Genomic DNA, 11305 nt, shown 5'->3' with positions numbered 1-11305 from the left:
ACAACCACTGCCGTGAGAAGCTTCTAGGTGGGAAAGCACCTATATAATCACATGGTGTTTCAACATCTCTGAATCAAGCAAGGTGGGACCTGACACAGGCTTGTGTATGTCAAAACCCTGCCGATTCACGTCAAACTAGACTGTGTTTATTGCAAGAAAAACTAGGACTGAGTTGTCTCTGAAGGTCAGAGCAAAGGCCAAAGGTGAAATGAGGAACAAATGATGACTCTCAGAATGCATCTCTTATCACCATGCGGAGCCAGATCCACTTAGTCAACCCAGCATCAGTCACAGCAATGTCTTCAGAGACACAAGGCATTCAATGCTCCGAATATTTGTAACACTCACTGATTTGCACTCAGTAAACTCCCTTTTGAGGATGGCAGCTCTGCCAGTAAGAAGGTAATTGCTCATTTTAGAGTTCTGACTGAAGCCCTGAAGCAGCCCCGGTACACTGTGCAAACCATATACCCTCGTGCCCCGACATTGTAGCCACTAACTAACTCCATCCAAATAACCCAGTTTTCTCCATCCTCGTAATCTTCTCTCAGCACACCCATCTCTGTTGCTTCTCTGCACCATCCTTGCAGGAGAACCATGACAAAACCTGTGTTTCCCTTTGCTTGTGTCGTTTTGCCAGCTGCTGCAGAAGGGCAGGTGCTGTTTCTATTCATGAGCCACGAGCTGGTGTTTTGGAAATGGTGGCACTTTAACTGCTGACAGTCGTGGAACGACAGTATTTCTCTTACAAAATGCCTGGCCACAAACAGGGTGGACATAAAAAGCCTTCACAGGGCGCAAATCCCCACCTCTGTTAGGAGCTCCTTCTGACCCACCACAGGCAGCAGCAGGCAGTGCTTGCTCTTCTCAACACAGAAAGAAAGATATTTTAAACAAAATCTCAAGTTCTGTCAAAGTTAATTCAGCTGCCAGAAAAGATCCTGTTACACAATATATGAATAACCTTTTCACTTCTCCTTTCCTTTTGTAAACCAACCCTGACACCTGCTTTGGGATTTACCTTTTCATTGTAACTTATTTATGTTGGTGTAGGCGCCCAGGAGCATTCCTGGGTAAGAAGTCAGTTATTACTTACTATTACAACAGAGAAACTAGCTGAAGTACCTGTCAACATATGTATTAGAGAACTTGAACCTTGGACAGTTTAGCCAGGCGTTTACCTATCACATGAATCACGGTTTTCAGATTAGCACACTTTGCTACCTATGCCTTGCACTCCTCCTCCTTCACGACAGAAGGACAGCCCCTAAATCATATGATTGGACACAAAAGATCGCACACTGCAAACACTCCTCTTCCCCACAGCCCCAGGACAAACACATCTAGACAGAACTCCAAGCTGACCACAGAAGAACCAAAATGAACCTTCTTCCCTCCTTCTCTACGGAGACATGGGCCCTTCTGCTTATTTTCATTGGCCTCCTGCTGGCGTGAGTAAAACATTCTTTACTGGTTCTTTGCTTGTGCCATATTCCTGTTCTTGGCGTTGTTTATTTTCACACAACTCGCCTGCTGAAGAGCAAACAGGTAGGTGTGATGTCCAGATTTCCAGCCTCTGGGAAGTAGCAGGGGAGTTTAAGACCGTGCAGACATGTGATCTTGCTCCAAGGTTTGGAGTATTCCTGTGCAGTATTAGAATTTTGCTGCGAAGCATCAAAGCGATAATGGAATCATAACGGTGCCAGGCATTCATTCCCAGCACGGTTCTGGCTTCAGTGAGGACGGGGATCCGTGAGGTTACTGTCCACAGAAATACAGTCTGAGGAAGGCTGAGCCTCCCTGCCTGAGGTTGCCCTCTGGAGGGGAGCAGGCAGTAGATGACCCTGCTGCAAGACCTGCAGAGGTGGAGGGCAGCAGAAAGGCACCAGAACAAGAGCATCACAGGATCAGTCCTTACTTCTTTGGCTCCTTCTGTAGCCAGGAGACGCTCTACACACAGGCACCTGGACCAGGATGGGCAGTTTGCAGAAGTTATTTGCCATGCTGTCCCCACAGCCCACCCTTGCTGGGGGACAAAAGGAAGCCCAGCACAAGGTCAGCTCCCTGGCTCTTGGCTTTTCAAACAGATTCCACCAGGCAGAGCATACCCTGCTGCTTCAGAGCAGCCCTGCTAGTGAGAAAATGCTTTTGCCTGCTTTGCTGATGCCGTTTGGTGCTATGGCAGAGCAGGGCTGGCTGAAAACCCCCTTCTGCTGGGATGTACAGCATCTCCGCTGGCAGCCCCTGCCAACGAGGCTGGACTGACAAACTTTGTAGTGGTGACAAGCCCTTAGGCAGAGACAGCTTGTTGCAAGCCGTAAACCTTAACGATTAACGTGGTGCACACGAGCACAACCCATTTGTCTGCTCTCGCAATGCTCCAATCACAGCATTCAGTAAGCTCTGAACTTTCAGCCTCGTTTTTCAAACCCTTTCCTGTGATTTGGGTCAGTCAAAAACCGGTTTTGGACAGACTGATCAAAAAAAGAAAAAAAGCCCAAAACCAGAGAACCTGCTGTTGTTATTGACCCAAAGCCTCATATTTCAGTAAGTCTGTGGCCATCTAAGATTGCTGGTTACCAGACTCCCCCACTTTTGTTGTGGCAAAGGGGACAAAGCCCAAATCCTTGTGCTCTGGTGTCTGAGCTAAAATAGAAATCGCACTGCCCATTAGCACAGGGAAGTTGTTCAGATGCTTCTTGTCCATCTGGGGTGATGCTGTTCCACGTGAAGGAATATCAGGCATTTCTGGTTCACATCCATGATAAGAAGTAGTAATAATTATTCTCTGGCTTTGCACTGAAAGGTCCTTAGTCTGCAGAAAACCACGTCGTGTTTTTTTCCTAAGAGCATTAGGCAGCATTTTCCCGGCCACATTTCAAACGGATTAAGCCTGGCCTATGTTCCCACAGAGTTTCTAGGCTTTGTAACCAGCCTGGCACTTCCTGGTCCTCCCACAGCCTCGGTTGCCCATAAACATTACACATGAAAATCCACAAACATTTTATACCTAGTACTGAATTAACCTTTCATTAGAAAAGGTTAAACATTGACAAAGTAAGCTCTGTGAAACCTTTCTGCACCTGCAAACACCCCATTCCCTGGTTTTTTTCCTGCTCTGTTTAGACCATAAGGTGAGGTCCACTTTTGTGCTCTGGTTTTGTGCTGGGGAGACCAAACTCGTTTGGGACTCCCAGATTTAGAAAAGTATTACTACTTGGAAGGAACGCCCCCCTAGGTCTCAGCCTAAGCTCTGGCTTTTCAGGAAAGCGTTCCCAAGATGCCAGCTGGGTGGCTGCTGCCACGAGGTCCAGAGAAGATCTCTGATAACATCCCTCTGCCAAGACTTTGCAGTTTTACATCCCTTCTGCAATGAACTGCTCACTTGGGAAGCTGCAGCTACTAAAAACAAATATTTTGAGGAGCTCTTTCAACACAGCCAAAGACAAGCTTCAAAGGGCTGCAGCCCAGGCCCTTGTTGAGAAACAGAAGGCCTGGAGGTAGATGTAATAACTTTACAGCTGCCAAAAAGGGTGCTTCAGAGGAAAGAAATCTGCAAAGCTGTCAATAAAATGTAAAAAGAAAACCATCCAGACTAGACTTCCTGGTGCACCGCTGAGCTAACACTGGGCTAAGAGGAGGGAGAACAATACATGAAATTAAAGTGCAGCTTGACAAAAGCGCTGGTTGGGACATCACTTCTGGCACTACTTTGATTTCTGTTCAATAAAAACATGTAAGCTTGGTGTTCCTTCTTCCAGCTCCTGTTTCTGCCTCTCCTTTGGTTGGCAATGAGCTCCTCTTTTGACTTTAGCTAAAGGCTTTAAGGTCCTGTATCCACCGGAGTACCTATGCCTGTAGGAGACAGATGCTTTTATATCAAAGGGATGTCTGAAGCTCTGTGGCAGCAGTGAGCCCTACCATGTTTATTAAGCAGGTTTTACAGAGCAATTTTCTTTTGGGCCACTTTTTTTTCAGCTCCTGGATCAACCTCCTCTATTTAGAGCCAAAGGAATGTTGCTGCAGTCTCCAGGTTTAGGAGAGCTCACAGCCCCAACGTCAGGGTGATGTAGCACTCAGTTGTCTTTTCTGTCCCTCAGATATGGGACCTGGCCATTTGGGTTGTTCAAGAAGCTGGGTATTCCTGGGCCAAGACCGCTGCCTTTCTTTGGGACGTGCCTGGAATATCGCAAAGTAAGTGACGGAAGCCTTCCTGGCTCCAGAAATATCCACCTTTGCTCACACTGCTGTAGCTAAACAGATACATGGCGATGATAAGTTATCTCCAAATGCCAAGCCCTGCTCTAACGCACAGGTTGTGCAAAGGCCAGCGTGAAATAACGGCTCAGTAACACAGACCATAGAGCCTCCCTTGCCTTCACAGCATCTCCAAATGAGCACTCATGGGTGGCTGATATAGAGCCACCCTTTGCCAGTGTCCTAGCAAACAGCTCATTCAAAAGCATGATGCATGTTCATGCTGTCCTTCGTGATGTTTTTGGAAACAACTCAGACAGCAGCTCTGAACATCAGTTTACAGATATTCCTCCCAAACCATCATCTCCAACATCATCCCCTCTGCTGCATTCTCTTAGAGGTAATTTTAAAATTGCTTTCCACAGGGTTTCTTGGAGTTTGACAATGAATGCTTCGAGAAATATGGGAAAGTCTGGGGGTGAGTACCAACCACTGTATCTCTTCTTTAGGCAAGACTAGAATCCATACAAAAAATTCATTAGGAAAGCTCCTTTTCCTCTGTCTGCAGCCCAGATGGTCCCAGCAGCGAGTATAGCCCCGACAGGGTGCATTAAAGCCTGATGATCGCGGGGCCGTGCTGCTGTCATTGCATATGGAAACTACTTTGACCTACACTATAAAAGATATTTTAAAGATGATAACCAAAGGTCCTCACCTGCTCCTAACAAAATCAGTCGCAAAACTACTATTTACTTAAGGGAGAGTCTGGCACTGGGAGGTCGGGTTCCTCTGGTTTACCAGCAGCAGAGGAATGTGTGTGACTCCCGATAACGACTGAAGAAGCAGACCCGAAGTCCATTGACTTCCTTGTGCTGTTGGTCCTTATCTGCTGCGGTGGGAGCCAGTGCAGCTGTTGTTGCTCTGCTCTGGACATCTCCTTTTGTCGCTGCTGTTATAACCTGGGCTACAACTTGCCTATCTTCTATAAGGCATCCGCTCATCCCTACAGCGCCTTTAAAAAAATGGAATCCGGAAAAGATATCTTTACGTAAATGAGGAAAACGCATAAAGCTGCTTAATCTACATCTGTTCCAGGAAAGCATTCGGAACTGGCAGCTTAAAAAGACAAAACCAAGGATTGAGTTTCATCTCTAAGGATATTTCAGTGCTGTCAGCCCAAGTCTCCAGACGCCCAATTCAAGAGCCTGAAAGGGGTCGAACAAGTTTCCTTCTAATACTATAATGTGTTTAAGTGCCTGGAAAAACACAGAGAGTCAGGGGAGAAAGTGAAGACACTTGCTTCATTTAGCATCTGGTCCTTCAAGGGACTGAGCCCTGCTCATTTCTCAGTGAATTTGGAAGGTGTTTTATCATTTTATCATTTACAAATGTATAATTACATTTACATTTTATCATTTATCATTTACAAAACCAGATGGGAGAAGGCCTGGGAGTCCTTTTCCATTTCTTGTTTCAACATTTCTGCATTTGGGCATCTGCAGTACAGCAAGGCTGGTGATGGAGGAGCATTTGTTTAACACATTTTGCGTCACAGGCATCAGCCAAGCCTTGCACTTCAAACTAACTGGGGTTGTTTACCTGTCTCCTCTTTTCCCCCACTAGGATATACGATGGCAGGCAACCTGTTCTGGCTATCACGGACCCTCAAATCATTAAGTCTGTGCTGGTTAAAGAGTGTTACTCCACCTTCACCAACCGGAGGGTAAGAGCAGAAGCATCGTGATGTACCACAGAGGCCAGAAAACGAAGTACAGGAGGAGACAAGCATGTCAGGCATGTAGCAGGGTTCCCATAAGGGACGAGTGACTGCGCTATAGGGACTACTGTAAATGGCCACTGTATGTCACTGTTCCCCTGCCTTACAGCCTGGGGACTGTATACCCAGCCTGGCAGAGGAAGCTCTTTGCCTGCACAGACAAAACTCTGCTCTCTGTATACCTCATATATACCTATATATTTATGGATTAATTGGAGTGCGAGCAGTCAGCAATCTGTAAGGATGCAGCTAGCCCATGTGCCAGGAGCTGGGATGGTGCCTCTGGGCAGCACAGTTGGGTGGGGGTACCCACACACATGTAGAGGTGTTGGGCTTGTTGGGTGTTCTGGGTAAGGAAAAGGCATCTCACAGCTGGTTTACTGCAGGAAAAGGGCTTATTTATCCACGTGTATCTTGAGAGAGGCTGTTTGTAAGTCCTGGGCAGGGACTTCATGTTACATTCCCATCCTTGCAAGGAAGCTGCTATCTTTTCTGGGGTTAACGCCTTGCCTTTTCCCTCTCCAGCACATAGATCTAGCAGGGGCGCTGCAAGAAGCTATCTCATTAGCTGAAGATGAGCAGTGGAAAAGGATCCGTACTGTGCTCTCTCCAACCTTCACCAGTGGGAAACTAAAGGAGGTAAAACAGAGGAGCAGGTACAAACTAAATCAAGAAGTCAGTAGACAGTGTTTTCAGGCTGAGATTGTCACAGGGGTCTGATTTTCTTCAGGCAGCTAAGCTGGCCTGTTTAATTTTTGCCTAATTTAAAATGAAAAAGTCTTAAAATAAAAGCTTAGCAGAAAGATCCTATTTGTAAATATTCATGAAACTCTCTGTAGTCTTCATAAGCCTGTCTTAAAGGAGTAAAGTGTACTATACTGAAGTGACCGTGTCTGGCTGGTGTTACAGATGTTCCCTATAATGAAGCACTATGGGGAAGTTTTGGTGAAAAATGTTCAAAAGCGAGTGGAGAAGGACAATGCTCTACCTATAAAGGAGTAAGTAGATGCTAGGAGAAGCAGCAAACCTTGTTAGCAAGAGCCACACTTCATTCGTTACTGGAAACACAGATCATTTGCTGGATATGCCAGACCTCTGAAATGAGGAACAGTGCTGGCTGAAAGCCTGGCTGGGAATTTGAAACAGAAAATTTAAGCCAGGATGTTAGTGAAACTTCCTAGAGGCAGGAACCCAGAGAGAAGTCTTCTAAAAGCAATTAGAAGGGGAGAAAAATGCTCTAGTACAGCTTTTTGAACCCACAGATCCAAGATAACCTGAGATCCAAGAGGAAAACCTGGTTTTCCTTGCAGGTACTCCGTATCAGTGCAACACCCTCTTATACCACAGGACCAGGGCTGCTGACCTCTCTGCCTCTCACACAGCACTGTGGGATGCTTGTCCCTCACTTGCCCTGTTGTTGCAGGGAGTGGGGAAGGAAGCTGTAGAGTGGCCCTGGGTGTCATCCTCATCTCTGCCTTCTACATGGGCTCTGAAACAAAACTTTTGTATTTCTCCCCCAATTTCAAAACCCAGGCAGGCTTGCAACCAAAGCTCTCTAAAAAAAAAAAAAAAATCTACCCCTTTAAGTGCTTTTCAGTTACCATATGTCCAACTTCCTTTTCAAAACCAGGGCAGGAGGTCTTAGAAGAGTTTATATTTGAATGTCACGTAGGCATTAGGGAAAAAATGTATTCACTTGGTCCAAATATTTAACCACAGTCTGTCTTTTCAATCTTTCCTCAGCATCTTTGGAAGCTACAGCATGGATGTCATCACCAGCACTTCATTCGGTGTGAACATCGACTCCATGAACAACCCCAAAGACCCCTTTGTCAGAGAGATGCAGAAGCTGGTCAAGTTTGATTTTTTTGACCCGCTCTTCATCTTGACCTGTAAGTGACTTTGTTGAAAACATCATTCAGGTGTCAGAGTACTACTGAAGTGTGACTTCAGCAAGTCTATCAGAGACTGGTGCATCCTATACACGAGCCAATCAACTATTGCTTAGGTAACTTCACTAGCTAGGATGGAAGTCCTAATGGCCTGTCTCATGGTTTCCTCATTGTTTCTCATGGTTTCCTCATTGTTAGCTTCAAGCAAAAATTCTGGGAAGGAGATGGGTGTAAAAAAACCCAACTTCCTCCACTCTTGGCATCCGCAATGTAAGAAATGTTTAGATTTTCACTGGAATATTCATATAAGTGCTGCAAAATGATTTGAGGGTTGAAAAGCAAGTTCAGCCGTGAGGATTGAGGAGAGTGGTGCTGACTGAAATGCATTTTCTGGAACAGAGTGCGGAGTGGGGACTGTAATAAGACGCAATTTCCTAGCAGTGCAATAGCTTAGCAGCAACGGTGATGGACCTTGAATCACTTGCTAAAACATGGGAAAAGTTGTGATACGGGCATAGAGGTGCTGGTGGTGTAGATTTTAAGAATCTCTCAGGATCCAGCCTCTGTGATGAAGGAAATGCTCTGAAGTAGACTTGAAAATGTTTGTATGAGCACAGCATGGCGGTGAATAGCTCAGCCTGAAAAGAGATTTCAGAATTTGCATTCTTTCTATTCTGAGCCACATTCCCATTGTAGGGCAGTACAATATACAGAGGTAACCTGCCCTCAGAAAACAGTACCTTAGAAAGGTGGCATGGGCTTTGGTCATCTCAGAGCAGTGATTATACCCTCATCAGCTCAGCTGTGCCCATTTGACAGAAACTTGGGAAATGGTTGCATCAAGACAAACTATCTTAAAAAAAATGAAGGAGAAAGAGGATAAAAGGCAAAGCCCAGGCTTTTCCTAGGTAAAGAAATCAAGAAAGGAAATAACGTCTCAGTGGCCTCATTACTTTCTCAGTAACGTCCATAGTCATCTTACATGAGGTGGAGTTTGTTTACCGTGTGCTATTTTGGTCTCAATTTGTTTTATAGTTGTATTCCCATTCCTCGCTCCTGTTTTGTCCAAGATGAATGTAAGCTTCTTCCCTAAAAGTGCTGTAGATTTCTTTATGAGATCCATCTCCAAAATTAAGAAGGATCGTGAAAAGGAGACCCACAAGGTAAGCGAGCATGAATTTACTAGCAATTTTGGCAGAAAATACACTGAAGTAAAATATAATTAGGGTGATGATATCAAAGGTGAAATCAAACTACAATGGCTCCACAAAACTCCAAATCTACTCAAGTGTAAACACTTGCTTTTAATACTGTCAGAAAAGCCCCACCTGACCAGTCCTGGCAGAGAGTCAAGTGGACTTTGTACATCTGTAATTTGAAGCTAAATGCAGATCAAGGCTTGGTAGAGCTCGGGCTTGCAGAACTTGCAGTAAGTCAAAGTAAGAGGCTCCCTGAAGAAGATTAGGCAAAGGATGAGAGAGAGCAGAGTAAGCAGCACAAGAGCAGCAACAGCGCCTTTCAGGGTTGCACCTTCCTCTCTCGATTTTCAAAACTTGAAGCTGCTTTCTGGCAGAATTCTCCTTTTTAGAGTTTGGATCCCTCTCCCAAAACTCACTCAAGAAGCTGCTCTCCCACCCAAAGGCTTCACGAAAGGGACAGATAACATCTGTTGTTCTTTGTTTTGGAAACTTTAGGTTTTTAACAAAGAAGTCATACACATTTTCGGAAAGCTTTCTCTATAAAAGTCGTGCTTAAACTATGAAATCTGCTTATCTGAGCCCTCCAAGGGGCCCGTCAAAAAACCTCTCCTGCCTTTCCTCTCAGGGCAGAGTAGATTTTCTGCAGCTGATGATCGAATCCCAGAACTCAGCCAGTCACGGAAGCAACGAAGAGAATCGCTTGCAAAAAGGTGATAATATCCAAATACTCATCATAGGAATGGGGGCTGTGGGAGCAAGGACAACATGTGGGGCATTTCCCAGAGAAAAAAAAATGGGCCATGACCACCTCTGCTGACCAGCTCCAGGCAGAAGACACTGTCCCTTGCTGCCAGCACCAGGGCTAAGGGGAATCTCCCGGGTCCTTTGCCAAGGAGTAGGACTGCCATGTCAATTCAATAGTTTATACCCAGGAAATCATCTGGCTCCTCTAGCAAATGGCTTTTTCCAGACAGAGTAGCTATAAATGTGTTATCAGAAAACAACCACAACAAACCTGCTTCAACCCCACCTGTTGCTACCAGTTCCTTGCTGAGACTATCAGCCAACACCAGCTTTGCTCTCCTCCTGTCCCCTCTCACAGCCCTGAGTGACACAGAGGTCCTGTCACAAGCATTCATCTTTATGTTTGCTGGGTACGAGCCCACCAGCAACATTCTTTGTTACCTGGCATATGAACTGGCCACGCATCCTGACGTGCAGCAAAAAGTGCTGGAGGAAATCGACACAGTTTTACCCAACAAGGTAAGGGGGTGTTGAGAGAGGCGAAGACCCTCTGACCCTGCTGTCCTCCTTGTTCAGTCAAGACAATGAGAAATCTTGAGCACCTGAACACTCTCCCCCGGGATCTTCCAAGAGACACACACTAAGACAACTCAGCCCTGTAAAAATTCTGCTTTGGCAGCTGAAACCTTCCAGACCACCCCACTGCACAAACCCATTTGCCATACTCTGCACCCACGCACAAGTGGATGTTGGTTTCCAGGCATTTCCACCACTCAGGGATGGAAAATGAAACCGATGATTCGATTTCTACTTTGCATGTTGTTCTTTAGTGAGCCTGGCTCATAGTTGGGCAGTGAGTGCTGCGGCACTCTGGTGTCAGCAGTTGTTTTACGACAACCCATTCCTCATGCCAACATACCTGGTCACTTTTCTCCTGTTGTCTTACAGGCTCCTCTCACGTATGAAGCGTTGATGCAACTGGAATATCTTGACATGACACTGAATGAAACCCTTCGGGTCTATCCCATTGGTGGACGGATTGAGAGATCCTGCAAGAACGATGTAGAAATAAATGGAGTGACCATTCCCAAGGGAACTGTTGTTATAATCCCAGTCTCTTGCCTGCACAACAACCCTGAGTACTGGCTAAACCCAGAAGAGTTCAGACCAGAAAGGTACAGAAAGCATAACGAAAGGGAAGAAATAGCATGCTGGTTTTTCCTCACGTAGTAATTAACTACTAAGCTCTGATTATCTTCCCAATGGTGTTCTTCCTATCTTTTTACAAACAATACCAATGAGAAATTGCAGGCTCAAGGGAATGTCATTTTAAGAAGAAAATGATCCTCACACTTAAAGCAGGGTTTCAAACAACATAATCTTATTGGCAGAATAAAACTGATACCTCACCACATCCTGTACACGGGTTTTAGGCCTGCTGACAGAGAGGGCGGTTGGTGAGGTTTGTAGCCATTGGCAATCCTTCTGTATAAACA

General features: G+C 45.6%; 1 protein-coding gene across 1 annotated transcript in view; it reads left to right on the top strand.

The window, feature by feature from the left end:
• The first annotated feature begins 1380 nt into the window (after window positions 1-1380).
• Window positions 1381-11305, top strand: part of LOC104489439 (cytochrome P450 3A29-like) — a 10984-nt gene continuing 1059 nt past the window's right edge. The window contains exons 1-11 of the mRNA XM_010131604.1: window positions 1381-1451; window positions 4101-4194; window positions 4623-4675; window positions 5821-5920; window positions 6500-6613; window positions 6884-6972; window positions 7718-7866; window positions 8902-9029; window positions 9691-9775; window positions 10168-10328; window positions 10758-10984. Of these exons, the coding sequence (XP_010129906.1) occupies window positions 1381-1451; window positions 4101-4194; window positions 4623-4675; window positions 5821-5920; window positions 6500-6613; window positions 6884-6972; window positions 7718-7866; window positions 8902-9029; window positions 9691-9775; window positions 10168-10328; window positions 10758-10984 (1271 nt within the window). The remainder of the gene's footprint in view (window positions 1452-4100; window positions 4195-4622; window positions 4676-5820; window positions 5921-6499; window positions 6614-6883; window positions 6973-7717; window positions 7867-8901; window positions 9030-9690; window positions 9776-10167; window positions 10329-10757; window positions 10985-11305) is intronic.

The sequence above is a fragment of the Buceros rhinoceros genome, unplaced genomic scaffold (genome assembly GCF_000710305.1).
Source record: "Buceros rhinoceros silvestris isolate BGI_N320 unplaced genomic scaffold, ASM71030v1 scaffold18592, whole genome shotgun sequence".
NCBI lineage: Eukaryota > Metazoa > Chordata > Aves > Bucerotiformes > Bucerotidae > Buceros > Buceros rhinoceros.
Note: the sequence above shows the minus strand (reverse complement) of the source record. Positions and strands in the feature narration are given on the sequence as shown.